Consider the following 19,616-nt stretch of genomic DNA (forward strand, 5'->3'; position numbering starts at 1 on the left):
TTTTCTTCATGGATTTGGAATTTTCTGTTTCTGATATTATAATATTAATTATTAACAATGAAGTTTTGTTACTGGGTAAGTAAGCACCATATTGATTATGCCAAATGGAGAAATTGTAATCCCTCCTTCCAGGGTTTGATTAACGATTTTAAGATTTTTTTTCACATGTCTCAAGAGTAGAAAACAAAAATGCAAGTAAAATAAATCTAGACATTGCTCGTTGTTATTCTAAATTTAATAATTCCTCTTTTTCTATGCTCCATTATGTTAATTTAAATGCTTAATTTATTTTGTTATTCATATACACCTTTTAATTCTTAAAGCGCCTTGTTTTTTGTATTCCTTACAAGAATTCCAATTTTTTTTATTTTACTTTCTTTTCATATTGCATTTAAATTGATATTTGTCCATTATCCTCTTTAAGAGTTGGTATATTTTCAATAAAATTGTTTAAAAAAAAAAAAAACCTCATATTTTCACTCTTAATTAACATATTAAGCAGCCGTCACACACAAACACCACCAACAGGGTTGAATAAAAAATGATTTTGTTTTATTTTTTTCTCTATGTATTTCTAGTTATTTTTCTTTTCTCAAAAACAAATCATTTGTATTGTTTGCACTGCAACTCAGCAGCGTACAGAACTTCCCTGAAATCTTAAGTGGACATCAAGAACAAACGGAATGTCAAGGTCAAATCAACGTCTTCAGTAACACGAAAACAAGTCAAAAAGCCGTGAGCAACAGTAGCCGGACACACATCTCATTTCAGTGGTCAGTAAAAGCCATCAACACACTTAAAGAGTGCAACTGACTTCAAATTTATGGTACAACACCTCCAGTTTTTACAAACTTGTCATTGCAGTGTGTTGCGTCATTCTTTTCCTTTGGGACTGTTCGCACAAGTCGCTTTCTGTTCTGATCATGTTGGAGACCTTCAGTTTACCTTACTGTACTTCAAGGCACATTAAAAACCAATATCAACTGTCAGATGTGTTTACTATCATTTTCTTTTAAATTGGACTTGATCCAGGGTGTTCTGCTCCAATTTATAACTTCAGACTAATCCATGTTAGATGAAAACCAGTTTGGTGAAGCTCTATGATAAATTTAAGGAGACACACAAAAAAACTCAAAAGTACTATGTCTGATAATTTGAAACATACGTGTGAGTCCTATCAGATCTAAGAGAACATAAATTACAGGTGATGGGAGTACAAGGCTTCATCATGGAACAGCTTGCCTGGCTGCTGATCTTCCTAAAACGGACAACTTTGGTTTGCTCAACAACAAAACAACAGTGGGTAAACTCAAAAGTACACACATGAACCCATCCAGTGGGCGAACATTGGCAAGGGAGCTGGCAGCTTGGATGATTCGCATGACAAACAAAAGTTAATATGAGACAAGAGGAAATGTACTTGTAACATAAAAAGTCAAGGATAATATTCAAGCACAATTTGAATACATTGAGAGGGTCCCTTGAAATGTCCAGCTACGCAAAAATATAAATCTGGCCATAGTGGGATGCCCTGCAGAATGTGAGTGGAAGAACAGGCGGAGGTGTGGAAAACCTGCAAGTGCATGCATTTCCTCATAAAACAAGAAAAACTCAATTCCCAAAGTTGACGTTTTGGCTCTGAAGTCTTTCCACACATTTACGGTAGGACTGAATGTCACCACGAGTCATCCTGAAAAGCAAAATGCAAAACGTGTCCACAGTTGATCAATGTACATCTGACCATTAAGAATGCATAAAATAAACCAGTCAGAATGTTTTTGTTTTTTTTCCTTTGTACTGCACCTTCTGTAAGTTTCTCTCAAAGCCATTTCACTATGCTACAGTACATTCAACAGTGACGAGAAGAAAAATAAAATCAAATTCACCTTGCTGGCACCAAGATCCTGAGATGTTACCACTTAACAAGAAAAATATACACAAACTCATTTGATCTAGCGCTCCTGCATTTTGACCTTAAGAAATAAATATCCTCAGTTATGCACATCTACACCTACTTAGACAAGAGGTACCTAATCCCAGGTACTGGTGCAAAATAGGAGTCAGTCTTAGGAGACGGCGAGTTATTTCATCGATAGTACATCCAGCACAGCAGGCCGACGACACACGCGGCCCCGGCCCCGACGTTGAGCAGGACGGGCCTCCAGTACTCCCACTTCTCCTGCTTCTTCTCTGAGTCCGTCAGTCTCTGTTTCATCTGCTGGATCTTCTGTGTTGTGCTGGCAATCCTCTCCTCGCGGTGTCTCTTTCTCAGGCTGGAGAAGAAGAATAAAATAAATTAGGCCTGGGGATCCATTCAAATGTCAAGAATCGATTCGATTCCGATTCTTAAGATTCAGAATCGATTATCCGCATTTGATTCGAATATTGATTTGGGTTAGTGTTATTAAAATGTTTTTTGAGCTGTTGCCTGAATTATATGACTGTGTAGTTATGCAACATATTAATACTAGTATTATATTGAGATTCAACAGCAAGTATTGGCAGCTAATGATGCTGTAAGGACCAATCACCTCCCAGAATGCTGATAGAACTGCTTTCAGAAACATTGCGGGGCAGAATTACCAAACAGATCCAGGGAGGAAACAGAGACGGATGAAATTGGTTTTATTTTTTCCCATTTATGAGAATTTGGTTTTTAGCATTTTTGCAAATGTAACCCCCAGACAGTATATAAAGCAAAGAAATATAAACAATTTATGCAATTATAACTGAAAACAATGTTTTCCTGCCTTTAAACATATTTAAAGGCAAAAACATGGCACCAGGTATTCTCGTGTCCAACAAAACATTCCTTTTTTGGGCATAAACAAAGAAATACCAAAAGTTGTAATGTAACGATGAGAAAAAAAAAAAAATAATCGATCTTTTGACATATGAATCAATTTTTAGGAATTAATATTAGAATCGGAAAATTTATCTTTTCAACACAGGCCTAAAAGAAATTTAAAAAAAAGTCAGTCAGCAATTTAATAGTGTTGGATTAATGGAATTTTCAAAATAACACTAAATCTAACACTGTGGTGGCAAAGAGTTATTACAAAGAGTGATTTATTAATCAATCAGGGATGACACATTCTGATTCCTCTGCCATCTTACAGCCCGTTCAGACGGATGGAGGAACCTACTGATTTAACGCTACTGTGTTAAATCTTTTCTCCGAAATGCTAAACCGGGCTGGCTTATGACCTTATATGACCCGCCTAGTTTGATGCTTTTAAATGTGCTGAGTCTCAATCACAGCTGGCTGTGATTGAGACTGCATGGTGCCACGCCATAAATGAATAATACAAGTCACTGTGTAACATGCCACACATAAGTGCAGTAATCCCTCCCTTCACCGTTCACGTCTCGCTGATTCACGGATTTGCATTGTGCATCGTGTTCTGCATTCTGATTGGCTAAACAGTCTCCCCGCTTCTTCACTTCCTGTGTCAATAACGTTGGTCGCTTACCAACAATGCTGAGAAGTAGGGCTGGGTATCAATTCAAATGTCAAGAATCGATTAGATTCCGATCCTTAAGATTCAGAATCGATTATCACCATTTGATTCGATCCAATATTGATTTGGGTGAGTGTTATTAAAAATGTTTTTTGAGCTGTTGCCTGAATTATATGACTAAAATAACTAGTGAAATAATAATTTCACAATAATTATTGTGAAATAACTAAAAAATAAATAACTCAAATGTGCCTTTCAATATCCATTTAAAGTGCAAAAAAGAAGGAAATCATTTTAGCTTGTCTAATTTATTCTGTCACCAGACACACAGCTTGCCATGAAGCACTCGGCATTTTTCAGGTATGTCATGACAAACCGTGTGGCCGATAACAGAAGAAACCAAACAAGCTATAATAAATATAGATAATATGAACTTCATTGAACTTGTATAACATTTTGAAATTTAAGCTGAAATATCCAAAACACTGAACACTGGTTGTGCACGGGTGGGGGTGTGTATGAATGTGTATGAGTGTGTCTGTGTGTAACGTGGCTGGCGATTCAATGATCTGCAAGTTTTGCCAGCACACGGTTGACTGGAGATGGAAGGATATGTGCGAAGAAAGATCATGTAATTTAACGGTGACGTCTGTAGGTGGAATCATAATTTTGTATTACAGTACGATGCGCTCTCCTTGCGTGGTTCGAGCGAGGTGCGTTTCTTATGCAGCTGGTTGTCTGTTTATGCTGCCATATGTGTTAATGTCCGCTCACACACAGACTCAGCAAACAAACAGCAAGTCATTTCCAGCATTAACAGTCCTGCTCAGCCTGCCGTCTGTACGGAGAAAACCGGTCGTTCTGTAGCTTCTGCGCTGGTTTCTCCAGCGGCGCTTCGACATGTTTGTTTTGTTCACGAGGTTGTTTAGTGACCCCTCTTTCAGCATTTTCTCAAAAGAAAAGTTCATTTAGTTCGGGAGTTTTAAAAACCAGCGCTTTGTTAATGCTACCGCTGTTCTTCCACGCCATGTTAATTGTTTGATAGTTTCACACCACGCCCATGTGTGAATTAAATGACGTGACTACTGGGATTAAAGTTCACCTGGCGAAAATCTAATGATGAAAAATAATCGATCTTTAGACATACAAATCGATTTTTAGGAATTAATATAAGAATCGATTTAGAATCGGAAAGTCAATTTTTTTTCAACACAGGCCTACTGAGAGAGCGGCCAATGAGCTTCAGCAGCAGCTCAAGAACAGGACGCTTTGATGAATCGTTCATTACAGTCTCAGATATAATCCATGGTGGCATGTCGGTTTAGAAGAATCTTTTTGCCCAGAAGAAAAAAGAGCGACAACAACGACCCAGAACTATGTTCTTCTCTGGAAAAAACACACCTGCACCGCGGCTTTAGAAGAAAAAGACGCTACAGAGCGAGTCAGGATGCAGCAGCATCACAAGAGCAGTGAAATACGTCACAATTTTTCCTACTGTACTTAATGTATTTTTTTTTTTCATAATCATTTTTCATTTTCTCCCGTTCAAATCCAATTACTCGGTGGGGCGGGGCTGATCTCCGCAACAAACTCGACAACAGAGCACTGGCTACTTGTGCTGAGGCTGACATTTCTCTGCAGGCGTGCACTTCCCAAAACCATCATTCCAGTGCATATTTGCAAACAGTTGTGAGCTGTTGTTGAAAGCTTACTTCCTGGTTGTGACGTCATGAATGACCCAAGACGGAGGTAAGGGAGTCAACCTGCTGACTTCTTGTTTGGACAACAACCTATTCTTGATTCTTGAAGTGAACCTCTGTGGGACGGCAGGTACTTACGGCCCGGAGTTGTCTGCCACAGGGTGATCTGGGACATCGAACTTTGCTGTTGGGAGCGGGGCTTCTGTGCTGGTCTCTGGCTCCAGACACGGCCCGTTGGGCCTGCTGTCATTCAGATGAGGTCTGGGTGGAGGGGGTGGAGGGGGCAGATCTGGCTCCAGGTCATCGCTGAGCAGACCTTCCTGCACCATCTGCTATCAGGGGCCAAAGGAAAAACATTTTAACTGTATGTCAGACAGTTCCAAGTATCATTCTAAGGTGGCTAGAAGGAAGTGACCGTCTATGTTAAATAAAAAAAAAATAAAATAAAAAACAGGAGGCAACTTCAGGTTTCCCCCATCCACAATTAAATGTAGCCTTGTCTCTTCTCTCCTTGTGGTTTCACAACCAATCACGTGACAGCACATCTTTAAGGGAATGTATGGTGTAAAGATGGACCCTAATAACCCACAAGACGGACCGGTGGGTCAGGAAAGAAAACATTTTTTCCTGCTGTTTAGCTGTTTGCTGTTTTTTTTTGGATTGTTCAGGTTAAACTGAGAACTTCTGAACTCATAAGCTATCTCATACTGTGCAATATTCTTTCATCCATTCATGCGCAATATTCCTTTACTCATGTAATGACAATATTCTTTCTTCTTATATATATAGTTTGTTTCTTATTTTGTTTTTACATGTGTGCACTTTTATGGAGCTGCTGCTTAATCTCATATCATTATAATGACAATAAAGGCTTTCTATTCTATTCTAACTTCAAGCTGTGTGTATATAAGTTCTGAATGACTCCTCTCACTTGGATGTTGTAACATATCTGTGGATCTTCTGGCTGCTGAGTTAACACCCACAGTGGATAAACACGTTAGTCTATAATTAAGATTCAGTAGGAGGTTTCTGCCTGACACTGGAGCTCACAACCAAACAATAAATGAACTTAAAGCAGTCCAAAAATGAGCTTTAGACTGTTTGTTTCCAGGTTCCATCTCACTTGCCGGTGTTGTGCAGGTACCTGAGCTGCTGAGCTGTCTGTCAGGATGAACTTGGCTCCCTCGATGACGGCCATGTAAGAGAAGCGCAGCTGGTCGGGAGTCTGGATCAGGCCCATGCGGTACTCTCTCATGCCCAGTAGCACCTTCTGGATCTCCACCGATGACGGGCCTTTCCTCTTGTCCATCTGTAAAGATTTGTACAGAATACAGCTGGAGAGATTGTGCGGCTAAGCCAGCGTTTTCAACACAATACTGAATCATATCAGATTGCTCAACACGATATCACGCTCTGCTTCGTGGGGTCATGGAGCTACGGTGTGGTGCAACTCACAATTCCTGGTATGAAACATTTATTTATGGTTCATTTAGAGTTGAACATTGAGAACTTGAGGAAATACAATTCATCAAAATGGTGAGTTGCGACTTTCTCACGCCTAACTTGGAGGAACTAGATGCTCAGCAACTATCCACCACCACTAAAACCAGAACGGGTTGAGCTGCAGGAGCTGACGTGACTAGTTTATCAGTGGCTCTGCTTTTATTTACTCCAGATATGAATCAATCCAGCAGAACATTTTGAGCATGAAGAGTTAGTGTGGGTAAACAATGCTTAAAAAGATGACAAACATAAAACAATTTAAGTAATAATAAAGAAATTGTTTATTTGAGGTATAAAAGTGAAGACTGTGTTTAAAGATCACCAGCTGTGTGTGTTCTGGTATTTTGTCATGTTGTCTTTGTATGTTTATATACTTGGATGTACGTATTATATATTATATTTATGATAGAGCTTACATCTTGTATTGAACAGGTTATTTTTGTAAAAATGATACATATTTATACAAATTAAGAGTATAGTATAAAAAAAAAGACAGACATATTTTATGTTTGGTTGTGGAAAGGGGGTGGGATTAAATACGTTTATACTTCCTCCTACTCCTTTTCCAACATGTAACTTGAAATATGTGTTTTGATGCCTCGTATGTGTTTTGATGTTTTTTTATTTTTTATTATTCTACCTCTTTTCTCATCATTTTATTTGTTATTTAAGTGTACTCTTAAATGAAATACTTTTTGAAAACCGCGCAAAGTTATGGATAAGCCCGGAATGCAGGCATTGTGACATAGAATTGTCAAATTGTTTTAATTCACCGCACGAATCGGCACAGATTACTTTTGTAATACTGTATTTGACCCGGTCTTTGTACGTTTTGACCGTATAGAAACGTAATTCTTGCCATTGTAAGAATGAGATGTACCTGCTGTACTCTACTGCCCTTACTTTTTAACAACTTGTGCTTTTTATAATTTTACTTCTTTTGTTATCATTGTATTTGTTATTTATGTTTTAATTGTGTCTTGCCGCTTTTAATGTTGATGTAAAGCACTTTGAATTAGCTTGTGTTGAATTGTGCTATATACACTTGCCTTGATGTGGTGGAATGCCCACCTGTATTTGTTTTCTTGTCTTTTTTTTTTACATGTACGAAATAAACAAGCAAATTGAAACTATATGAAGTGTTTTCTGTTTCTGTTGTGGCCCCTGTTAACTCTGTGTTTGGTGAACCCCCCCCCCTCTTACCAGGACGAGGCAGGTGTCCACCAGGGCGAAGGTCCCCGACCGTCCGATCCCAGCGCTGCAGTGCACCACCGAGGGCCCGTGCTCCGAGCCCAGGGAGCCCGACTCCCGCACCTTCAGCAGGAAGTCCAGGAAAGCAGCGGGAGATTCTGGCACGCCAAAGTCAGGCCACGTGGTGTAGTGAAAGTGGTAGATCTCTCTCGACTCTCCCGTCTAGAAAAAAACACGCCATATCAGTCAGAACGTGAGTCCTGTATGGACATAGTGTTGGGCTGATCCTGACAACATCCCGTGAAATAATTGCCTGTTGATAAACCAAATAATCTGTTGGGTAATTTACCTGGAAATTAAATTACATCACTCGATTCAAATGTCAAGATTTGATTAGATTCCGATATTGATTTGGGTTAGTGTTATTAAAACTGTTTTTTGAGCTGTTGCATGAATGATATGACTGTAGTTCTGCAACATATTAATACTAGTATTATATTGAGATTCAACAGCAAGTATTGGCAGCTAATGATGCTGTAAGGACCAATCAGCTCCCAGAATGCTGATAGAACTGCAAACAGAAACATCGTGTGGGTCAGAATTATCAAACAGATCCAGGGAGGAAACAGAGACGTATGAAATCAGTTTTATTTGTTCCCACATTCCGTTTTTATTTTTTCCATTTTCGGTTTTTAATTTTTGAGAATTTGGTTTTTAGCATTTTATGCAAATGTAACCCCAAGACAGTATATAAGTAATGAAATATAGACAATTTATGCAATTATAACTGAAAACTTTAATGTTTTCATACCTTTAAATATATTTAAAGGCAAAAACATGGCACAAGTTATTCTCGTTGTCAAACAAAACATTCCTTTTTTGGGCATAAGCAAAAAAAAAACAACAAAAGTTGTAATGTAATGATGAAAAAAAAGAAGGATCTTTAGACATATGAATCGATTTCAGGAATTAATGAGAATCGATTTAGAATTGGAAAAAAAAAAATCGATATTTTCAACACAGGCCTAGTCTGATGTGTCCTGGGTGATTCCATCACAAGTGGAAAGAACTGTTCACACCTGGCTTTAAAATGCCCCAGCAGGTTTGGTTTTTTTTGACAGCAAAAAAAAAAAACCACTGCTGTGACTGGACCTGCTATTACAGCTCATACTCACCTGGGTTGCATTAATGAAGATTTTTTAAAGCAAATATTTCAATAAATGCAATTCCAAAACAGACGCATGAGAAAATCACAGGGGCATGGGGAAGGGCCTTTAAAAAGGCACAGGCAACCTACAAGACACATTTGGTGCTTTAGCACTCTGCTCACATTTGATTCTTTTAAATTCCTGGTGTTTGTAAGTCCTTACAAACACCAGGAAACTGGACCACATTACACCGGTCATGAAATCACTAATCTGGCTTCCAGTGAGTCAAAGGATAGAGTTTAAAGTCTTCCTGCTGGTCTACAAAGACCTGAATGGTCTTGGACCAAAATACATGTTTGATCTGTTAGTTCCTATGAAGCTCCCAGACCCCTGAGGTTCATCTGGATCTGTTAGTTCCTATGAAGCTCCCAGACCCCTGAGCTTCATCTGGATCTGGTTTGTTGTGGTTCCAGAACCAAGCAAGGTGAGGCAGCGTTCAGTTATTCTGCTCCTCACCGGTGGAACAAACTTCCTGTAGACCTGAGGTCTGCTCCAACTGTAGATCCTTTAAATCAGGACTAAAAACATTACTGTTTACTCAAGCTACTCTTAAATTAAATACTTACCTGCTGGACTCTACTGCCCTTATTTTTAACAGCTTGTGCTTTTTATCATTTTACCTCTTTTCTTATCATTTTATTTATTATTTAAGCATACTCTTAAATTAAATACATATGATTTTTAAAACCGTGCGAAGTTACACTAGTGATGGATAAGCCCTGAATGCAGGCATTGTGACGTAGAATTGTCAACTTGGTCTGATTCACTGGACGAATTGTTACAGATTACTTTTGTAATAACTGTATTTGACCCGGTCTTTGTATGTTTTGACCGTATAGAAACAACTTGTGCTTTTTATTATTTTACCTCTTTTCTTATCATTTTATTTGTAATTTACTGTTTAATTGCGTCTTGCCGCTTTTAATGTTGATGTAAAGCACTTTGAATTACCTTGTGTTGAATTGTGCTATACAAATAAACTTGCCTTTAACAGCATACGTTCATACTTTGGACTCCACTGTTGGCAGAATGTGGCCCCAGATCTCTGAATCTGTCCTGTACTCGGACTGGCATGCTGCCTCAACTTGTTTTGAGTGCAGTCAGTCACACCTCTATTTAGAGCCGTCCACTTGTCATTGGATCACCCGGAAAAATAAGTCGGCAGCGAGTCTGATCAGGGCTCCGGGGATAGAATTCAGGTGGACTGGTTAAAAAGTGGAAAGACTCTTAGTTGTTTTGCTCGACTTTTTCCCCAGAATCACCACACCACACTTTTCACCTGAAACATCCATGCTGTTTAACCGGTACAGTGCTGTTGAACATGTCCCCGCTCGTGCTCACCTTTGTGTTTTGTAGTTCTAGCACCCTAATGATATAATGGGATTGATCCACCTCTGACAGCAGTCTCACAACAAATCCCGTGTCTGTGAACGACATCTGCAGCTCTTCTGCGGTGGGCCAGTACTGAGCACACTTTTCCTGTTGAGACAGAGAAGAACTAAGTCAGTCTGGGGCAGGACACCACATGCCAGAAAACGCAGAGCACAGCAGGGAAGACACGTGCACATGAACCGAGTAGGAGTTGCTGAGCGTGTACTTGTGTTTGTAGGAACTTCTATTCATTCTGGGAATCTGTGAAGACGCAGAGTACGAGCTCTGTACGAACAAACTAACCAAGTAACCTCCCTACACGATCATCACAGTCTTTGAATGAAAGGGAACAGAAAGAAGACTAAGCTTATTTTATCTGTCCCTTTTTCCTAAGAAATCAAATTTCAATTAATGCAATAATAAAAAAACTACACAATTAAAAAAAAAAAAACAACATTTTCCAATAAACGTAATTTAAAAAAAACCCGAAAGACAAAACCAAAACTACAACAAAGTTATAAAATAACAAAATAGCTGTCGTCAAACACAGATAGTCGTATTCTTTTTTGATTCAAAGAAAAAAATATGACAATGGTGCTAAAGAGAGAGAAAAAAAGAAAACACACCTAATTTAACAATTATGATATTTCTTCATCATACTGGCTTTTATTATTCTTTTAAATGTAATGTTTGATTTGCATTCTTTGGTTTCTGTATACAGATTGTTCCATAAACTGATACCTTTTACAGAAACACAACGTTCCATTAATTTTATCCTGAATTTAGTTTTTTTTTTAAAGATCTCTGTTCCTTTTAAGTTATACTTATTTTCTCTTTTTTCTGTATATTGATTGGCAGAATTTTCTTATTAGCTTTCCACATAATTTGCAGAATTCTGTGGTCCACTAATTCAAGAAATTTCAACAGTTTTAACTAAAGGATAGATTTGAAGGATGACTATATTGTTTTCTACTAATTATTCTGCAGATTCTCAAGAAAAATGGACACCTCATTTCAATTATACAGTCTGATGCATCTGGACTATTAAAAGAGGTCTTATCAGGTCTTTAAATGAGTTAAATACAATTTCAGACACATACAACACATGACATATTACATGGTGCCGAGTGCAGCATGTGGGAAAAACTTGGAATAAGTTTGGCCTACTCTACTTTACCATTTTACTTCAATTGAGCTTTCCAGAAATCTGTGTATTCACAAATCTTTTAAAAAAAGGTCCAGCCGCAGAATTTCAATCAGGTTTGGATCTGAACCTTGACTGGAAACGACAACACCTTGATTTGTTTCTTTTTCGGCTGTTATGTTGTGGATACGGTGGTGTGCTAGGACTCTGTAGCTAGATCCAATTTCAACAAGCCCCAAACACCACACCTTCGCCATGAATGAACACTTGGGGTGAGACGGTTTAATGTACCATTTCTGGTTTACCATGGCCAAATGTGTCCACTTAAGTCTCATCTTCCTGAAGAAAAAGTATTCAGGTTTACTCAGATCCAGGTTACAAACCTAAGTCACACTGTTGTGTTATTTTTTAGAGAGAAGGGGCTTTACCTTTGCAAACCTCGTAAAAAATGTTTAAAAAGTATACTTGTTCACCCTGAACAGAGGTCTGTACCGTCCGATATTTAGCTCAGACTTTAGGGCTTTCTGTAATTTCTTCTAACACTATATAGTCTGACCTGGGAGTGAACTGGAATGTTCACTCCTAAAAACACTGGCAAGTGTCATGAATATTTTATCATTAAAACTATTCTTCCTCATTCTAAAAAAGAGGGACTCACATTGTTTAGAAGTGGCACCCCAGCCCTTCCCAAATTGATGGGCAGCAATAAATACTTCCCTAAACTCAAACACACGCAAAAACAAAACAAACAAACCAAATCAACGAATGCTGGCCAGAGTGCTCAAATACATTTTGCTCATTTTGCTAAAAACATTAAGGCGATGTAAGAGCATATTTAGATCAGACTACGTCAACAGTCTGGGTAATGACTCGTATATGTACATTTTTATACAGTAATCCCTGGTTTTTCGCAGGAGTTACATTCCAAAAAGAACCTGATAGGTGAAATAGCAACCTTTTTTTTTTTTTGTTTATAATTATACAAGGCTTCAAATTGTGGAAATCAGCCCCCACCCCCCCGCCCCCCGCCCCCCCCCCCACACAGCGACCCGGGTAATTGGATTTGTACAGGAGAAAATGAAAAATGACTATGAATAAAAATACAATACGTACAGTAGGACAAATTGTGACTCACTGCTCTTCTGATGCCGCTGCATCCTGACTCGCTCTGTAGCGTCTTTTTCAACTAAAGCTGCGGTGCAGGTGTGTTTCTTCCAGAGAAGAACATAGTTATGGGTCGTTATTGTCGCTCTTTTTTCTTCTGGGCAAACCGACATTCCACCATGGATTATATCTGAGACTGTAATGAACGATTCATCAAAGGTCCCGTTCTTGAGCTGCTGCTGAAGCTCAAGTTCTACAGTTCTGCACCAAGCTCTTCAATCTCTGTATATCCTCATGCACTTTGAGTATGCAGTATTAGTTTTTAGACTAATGTCCTTATCTTTTAGTGTTTTGAGTGTTTTAGTGTTTTAATTATTCTAATTGCTTGCTTTGAGCCAGTGGCAACGAAATTTCGTTCCACTTGTTCTTGGACTTTTGGAATGACAATAAAGTGAACCTTGAACCTTGAAGTTCATTGGCCATTCTCAGCATTGTTATGGATACAGGAAGTGAAGAAGCGGGGAGACTGTTTAACCAATCAGAATGCAGAACACGATGCACAATGCAAACCTGTGAAGCAGCGAGAGGTGAAAGGTGAACCTCGTTATAGCGAGGGATCACTGTATATAGAGGTAAACTGTTCCAGGATTATTATGGGCCGCTGCAAAGACCCGATCACCTGTATAATTTGACGAGGATCTTAGGACGTCTCAAAGCAGCAGACTGGGTGGTCGCAGTAATGGAGTGTGGATGTGTCCATTTATAACTTCACACATCAGCCTTTAAATCTTAAAATCACTTCACCACCTCACAGGGATGTGGAGGCTGTAGTTGTGTTATCATCACTATTTTGAGCCAGTTAAAAGACGAGCTGCTGCATTTTGAACTATTTGCAAACGCTACAGAGAAGACGGATCTAAACCAACAAACAGCATGAAGTCATTTCAGAGGTGATGAAAGCATGTATGCTTTCCTGGTCTGTGGAAGAAAGATAAAGCTTGACCTTCACTATCATTGATCTTTTATACAATTGGAAAAAGATGCTATTTAAAAAAGATTAAAAATAAATCCCACCCACATTTCTTACAGCAGGAGGACAATCTGGAGCCAAGAGGATTGGTGCAGTCACACTTACTGACGATCAAGTTGAATTGTTGAAGTCCCTGGTTGCTGCTTACCCTCATCACAAGTGAATAGGGCTGGGGATCCATTCAAATGTCAAGAATAAATTCGATTCCGATTCTTAAGATTTAGAATCGATTATCAAGATTTGATTCGATTCCGATATTGATCTGGGTTAGTGTTATTAAAACAGTTTTTTGAGCTGTCGCCTGAATGATATGACTGTAGTTCTGCAACCTATTAATACTAGTATTATATTGAGATTCAACAGCAAGTATTGCAGCTAATGATGCTGTAAGGACCAATCAGCCCCCATGATGCTGATAGAACTGCTTTCAGAAACATCGTGGGTCAGAATTACCAAACAGATCCAGGGAGGAAACAGAGACTTATGAAATCGGTTTTATTTTTTCCCACATTCTGTTTTAATTTTTTCCATTTTTCCGTCCATTTTTTTTTTTTAAATTTTGGAGAATTTGGTTTTCAGCATTTTATGCAAATGTAACCCCAAGACAGTATATAAAGTAATGAAATATAGACAATTTAAGCAATTATAACTGAAAACTTTAATGTTTTCATACCTTTAAACATATTTAAAGGCAAAAACATGGCACCAGTTATTCTTGTGCCCAACAAAATATTCCTTTTTTGGGGATAAACAAAAAAATAAAAAAAGGTTATGTAATGACGAGGAGAAAAAAAAAATTGAATTAATTTAATATGAGAATCGATTTAGAATCGGAAAATCTATTTTTTTCAACACCGGCCTACACCCCGCCCCCCGACACACGCGCACACACACACACACACACACTGCTGCTATGATTGATTTGTCAAAACACACAAATTTACACAATTTAAAAAAAATCCACAGGTGATGACATTGACAGGTTGTGAATGGAAGAGGCCAGCAGGAAGAAAGAAAGAGATCAGTGATCAGCAGGTGTGGAGAAGTACTCACAGATCCTTTTTCTATCACTCTGTTCAGCATGATAACAGCTTTGGAACATTGCTGCCAGATCATCAGCCAGAAGTGACCACATGTATTCCTCAGAGGCCCCTGCCAAGGGGAAAAAACAAACAAATATAAACACAAATCTAATAGCAACACACAGAAATTGATTGCCACCATACTATTCAACAGGTATATAATGTGTAAAGAGCCATAATTATCCAGCAGGCTACGTACCTGAGAAAGAATGTAGGCCCTTTGAGCTTCTTTCTCCGTGACTAAACTTGCGTTGATGTAGTCGTTTTCAGAGTTTTCAAGTTTTACTCGACTGTGGTCATCTAAGACCAAATAAAGAGATCACAGATAATTACAAAGAAGCCATTATCGACACAATGTCAACATACGATCAGCTCTCGTTGTCCTTTAACTCACATGGGCTTACGTCTCTGTAGCGGTTCAAATTCCTGTTCGCTGGGAGTTTGGCTACTCTGTACGGATACTCGCTGGCCTGGTTGCGGATTTCCTAAAGCACACAAGAACACAGAGTTACTCAACAACAGCCTCGTTGGGTACAGCCTGCAAAGAGAATGCATCTTCCTGCCCGACTGAAGTGGCACCAGGTAACAATGAGGGCATGCAAGCACCGAGCACAAAGAGATGAGAGGTTTTCATTACAGTAAATCTATTGTGCTGGACTCATTTGAACTGCTCTGCTTTGTTTACATGGTGCTTTGTCCAAGTGGAGAATTGTAATCTACATAGACTGCTGACTGTAGTTTATGACAGTTGTTAAATGACAAGACAACCAGACACTGTTGGGACTTGACTATTTGACAAATACCAAATTTGTTTCACATAGGACAAGGGTCTGCAACCTGCGGCTCTTCATCATCATTGTAGCGGTTCCCTTTGGCCTTGAAAAAATACCCAAACACAAATAAATTATATTTCTGAATTCATTTTTAGTCATATTATTAGTTTGTTTTGTTGGGCAGTTATTTTGGAGTTTGAGTTGATGCCATCTTATTTTAAAAGAACTATTTTTAATTTCTATATTTATTTTTAAAGCTGCAGCTACATTTTCTATTTATATTAAAGTGGGGTAGTTTTTATTTTCCTTTTACACAAATATAGACTGAAATAGGCCTACAGTTCACAGTTTAATTTATTTCAAAGTACGCCTACAAATGCACACTGCCCTTCTGTTATATTTAGGGGTTGCAGCTAAAATAAATAAAAGATGAAAACTTTTACAATCTCTGTTATTTCTTGCTGCTCCCGACAATTTCTTTTTGTAGAAGTGGGGGCAAAATGGCTCTTTTTTTGATAATAAAGGTTGCAGACCCCAGACATAGGAGCTAAAAATGTGCCCTGTTAAGATATCATGGTACTATTGGAGGGGAAAAAATAAAAAAATAAAAATATTGGAATATATTGTTGCGCTCTCTGTCGCAATAGATAATCGATAAACTGACGGCAAATATTGCTATTTTATTACAAGACACATAATGGATTTACGCAGTCGTCACCGCACGATTGTTCATGCACGATTGTTCATGCACGATTGTTCATGCACGATTGTTCATCCAGCTGTTCAGTGTTTACATTTACAAGACTAGGAGTCAGTGAGGTACTATGCAAAATTAAGTTGCTTACTGACTTTTCAGTATTAGAAACAAAGGAGTGCACTGTCCTGGTTTATATAAAACATGTTATTAATGTTCATGCACTTTAATTTGTCCAGCTGTACAGTGTTTACATTTACAAGACTAGGAGGCAGTGAGGCACTATACAAATGCACTTTCTTTGTACATTGTATGAAGTTTTGGCATTGAATAAATGCATAACTACAGACGTTTTCCTTTTTATGGGTATTTTTTTCTTTTTTCAGTCACATATCTTGATATACCGTTGATGAAATGTCGTACAATATATCGAATATCGTAGATATTGTGTATCGTGATATTATCGTTATCCTGGGCCACATATCGCCACAGTATTGAATGGTGAGTTACCCGTATCGTCCCACCCCTACACAATAACTAGATATCTCCCCTTAAACATTAAAGATGACTTTTTATTTGGCTGCTGTTATTATTAAATGTTTAACTGCAAATAACAGCAGGGGTTCGTGTTTGTCATGGCCGTTTCCCTGTAACAGCATCCCGGTCTGGCTAGATAAAGCAGGTCACAAAGTTCAGCAGAGGAGTGATCACAGAAACTAGATCTAACCGCTGAGAGAGAGGGAGGGAGAGACACAGACACAGACAGAGAGAGGATCTAAGATCCAAGTTCTTTCCTAAAATTAAACAAGTCCAGGATTTTGATTCCCTCAGATCAGGACAAAATCCAACATTTAATTGGAGAAAAAAGGAAAGTGCTTTAGAAGCAGCTAAATACATCAGTGCATGTCATAGATGGAGAGAAACACAACATGACAACACAGTCTCCTTATAGCCCTGCCCATTAATGTATATATACGGTAGTATATATGTAAATAGTTCTGTGTATATATATATATATATATATATATATATATATATATATATATATATATATATATATATATATATATATATATATATATATATATATATATATATATATATATATATATATATATATAGTATGCATGTGTTAGTTATCTAATGTTAAATATTTATTGTAATTGTATTAATATTTCATGTATTAATTGTATTGTAATTTATTGTATGTATATGCAGTACTGGAGTTGAGGGGGGATGAGGGGGGATGGCATCCCCCCCTGAAATAAAAACGGTCCAAATCATCCCCCCTGTAAAACTGTCATCCCCCCTTTCCATCCCTTATGTAATTTCATCAATGAATGTGGTTTTACTGCTATTTCAACATTTAGAGTCATCAACAGAAAAATAACACCAGAAAAATAACTTATTTGACAATTTTCACCTGTTTCAAGTAAATTTTAGTAAAAAATAAGTAGGAAAATCTGCCAGTGGGACAAGATTTATCTTCTTATTACAAGCAAAAAAATCTTGTCCCACTGGCAGATTTTTCTACTTATTTCAAGTGAAAATCTACTTGAAACAGGTGAAAATTGTTGTTTTTTCCAGTGATGAGTCTTGTTTTTAAGTGTAATGAGATTGTTTTACTAAAATTAGACATTTTAACTAGAAATAAGACAAATATTCTTGTTAAGATTTTGAGTTTTTGCAGTGATCCATTTTACTTATCCTGTGAAGGACAGAGTCATATTGATAAGTTCAGAAAAGTGTTTTTTATTGTTGTGTTTTGATGTAAGCCCAGTGGATATTTAAAGCTTACAGAAGGCTGCATGTAACTGCTGCTGTCATTCCTGCAGTATTTCTGCAGGTGTTTTGGTCACTGCTATTATTTGAAATATATTATATTATTTGTAATCAGCACAAATTATCTGTCCCCATATGATAAAATCCACCATCTCCCCTGATTTTTTTTTTACAAGTACTGTGTGTATGTATGCTTTCGGCAACAATGGTTTCCATTCATGCCAATAAAGCCAATTTGAATTTGAAAAAAATTTGACAGACAGAGAGAGAGAGACATAGACAGAGACAGGGAGAGAGAGGGAGAGCTGCAGCAGTGACGTCACGTGCTGGTTCTCTGGAAGCCTGCTGAGTTCTCAGAAAGAGCAGCTGACGTCTGCGAGCGTCACACCGAGCCGCCACCGAGCTGCGACCGAGGCCCGACTGAGCCCCGACCGAGCAACCGTTTCACGTCCCCCAGCTACGAAAGTTCAGAGCCAACGCAGGGCTCTAGTTCTGCCGTTACCGACACGAAATACGGGGGAAGTTTTTAAGTTGGCACGAAAACCCGCGAGACTACGAGGAAAGAGCAGTCCGGTGGACTGCTCTTTCCTCGTAGTCTCGCGGTGTTTCCGTGCAGCAACACAGCAGCAGCGCAGGCCCCGGACTCACGTTGTAGACGTTCTGCCAGCTCCCGACCGAGTCGATGTCCTCGAACTCCCCCTCCATCCTGATAGCTGCTGGTGTCCGCGTTAGAAGAGCCCCGTTCAGCCGCTCAGTCCCTCCTGTCCAGCATGTGAGCAGCAGCGGAGCTGCGGGAGCTGCGGTAGCTGCGTGAGAGCGGGATCCCTGCGGGAGTCTGCGGCTCCCTCACTGCTGCCTGCACGCTGCTGACCCGCTCGGGTTGCCAGTTATGCCTTTACCACGCAGTGGCTCCTTTTAACACCTCTGCGTCTTGCTGTTGTAATGTAATCCTCTGTAGAGCCAAATTCTTTATTCATAAAAATAGATATTTAAAGTCATCCCCCAAATTTGTTTTTTTTCTAATGAATTTGGATTATATTTAAAATCTTTAAAACTAATAACTGAAACAAAAGCACAAAAAAGCAAAAAAAATGTGTGAAGCATTAAGACATTTTCTCACTGATTTAGAAGATTGATATCATAAAAGAACCTTAATTAAAGACCCTTAAAGATTCTTAAAGATCCTTAAAGACCCTTAGAGACCCTTAAAGAACCTTAAAGACCCTACTTATCCCTTGTATGATGGACCTTGTGGTATTATTTTACTTAAATGTCCTGTATTTAATTTATTTATTATTGTTTGTACCTTATTTTTTAATATTATATTACTGTATAATTGTCATGGGACATTCAATCTCTACACACTTTATTCTTTATTATTCTTTATTATATATATATATATATATATATATATATATATATATATATATATATATATATATATATATATATATATATATATATAAATAAAATATATACGTGATATATTTAAAAATATATCATATATATTTTATATTAAAAAAAATATATACACACACACACACATATATATATATATATATATATATATATA

At 38.1% G+C, this 19,616-nt stretch overlaps 1 protein-coding gene across 2 annotated transcripts; it reads right to left on the bottom strand.

Annotated features, from left to right (window-relative positions):
* Positions 1-530: 530 nt before the first annotated feature.
* Positions 531-18,919, bottom strand: ptpn2a (protein tyrosine phosphatase non-receptor type 2a). Of its 2 annotated transcripts, none has more exons than XM_061715916.1 (9): positions 18,692-18,919; positions 15,189-15,279; positions 14,994-15,094; positions 14,766-14,864; positions 10,405-10,542; positions 7,868-8,077; positions 6,306-6,470; positions 5,300-5,490; positions 531-2,273 (listed from the first exon to the last, which is right to left on the bottom strand). In XM_061715916.1, the coding sequence occupies exons 1-9, from the start codon at positions 18,746-18,748 to the stop codon at positions 2,087-2,089; spliced, it is 1,239 nt and encodes a 412-aa protein (XP_061571900.1). In that variant the 5' UTR covers positions 18,749-18,919; the 3' UTR covers positions 531-2,086. The 2 variants fall into 2 exon arrangements, with proteins under 2 accessions (XP_061571900.1, XP_061571892.1); XM_061715908.1 differs by having other exon boundaries at positions 5,300-5,493.
* Between the last annotated feature and the right edge of the window lie 697 nt (positions 18,920-19,616).

The sequence above is a fragment of the Cololabis saira genome, chromosome 3 (genome assembly GCF_033807715.1).
Source record: "Cololabis saira isolate AMF1-May2022 chromosome 3, fColSai1.1, whole genome shotgun sequence".
NCBI classification, from domain to species: domain Eukaryota; kingdom Metazoa; phylum Chordata; class Actinopteri; order Beloniformes; family Belonidae; genus Cololabis; species Cololabis saira.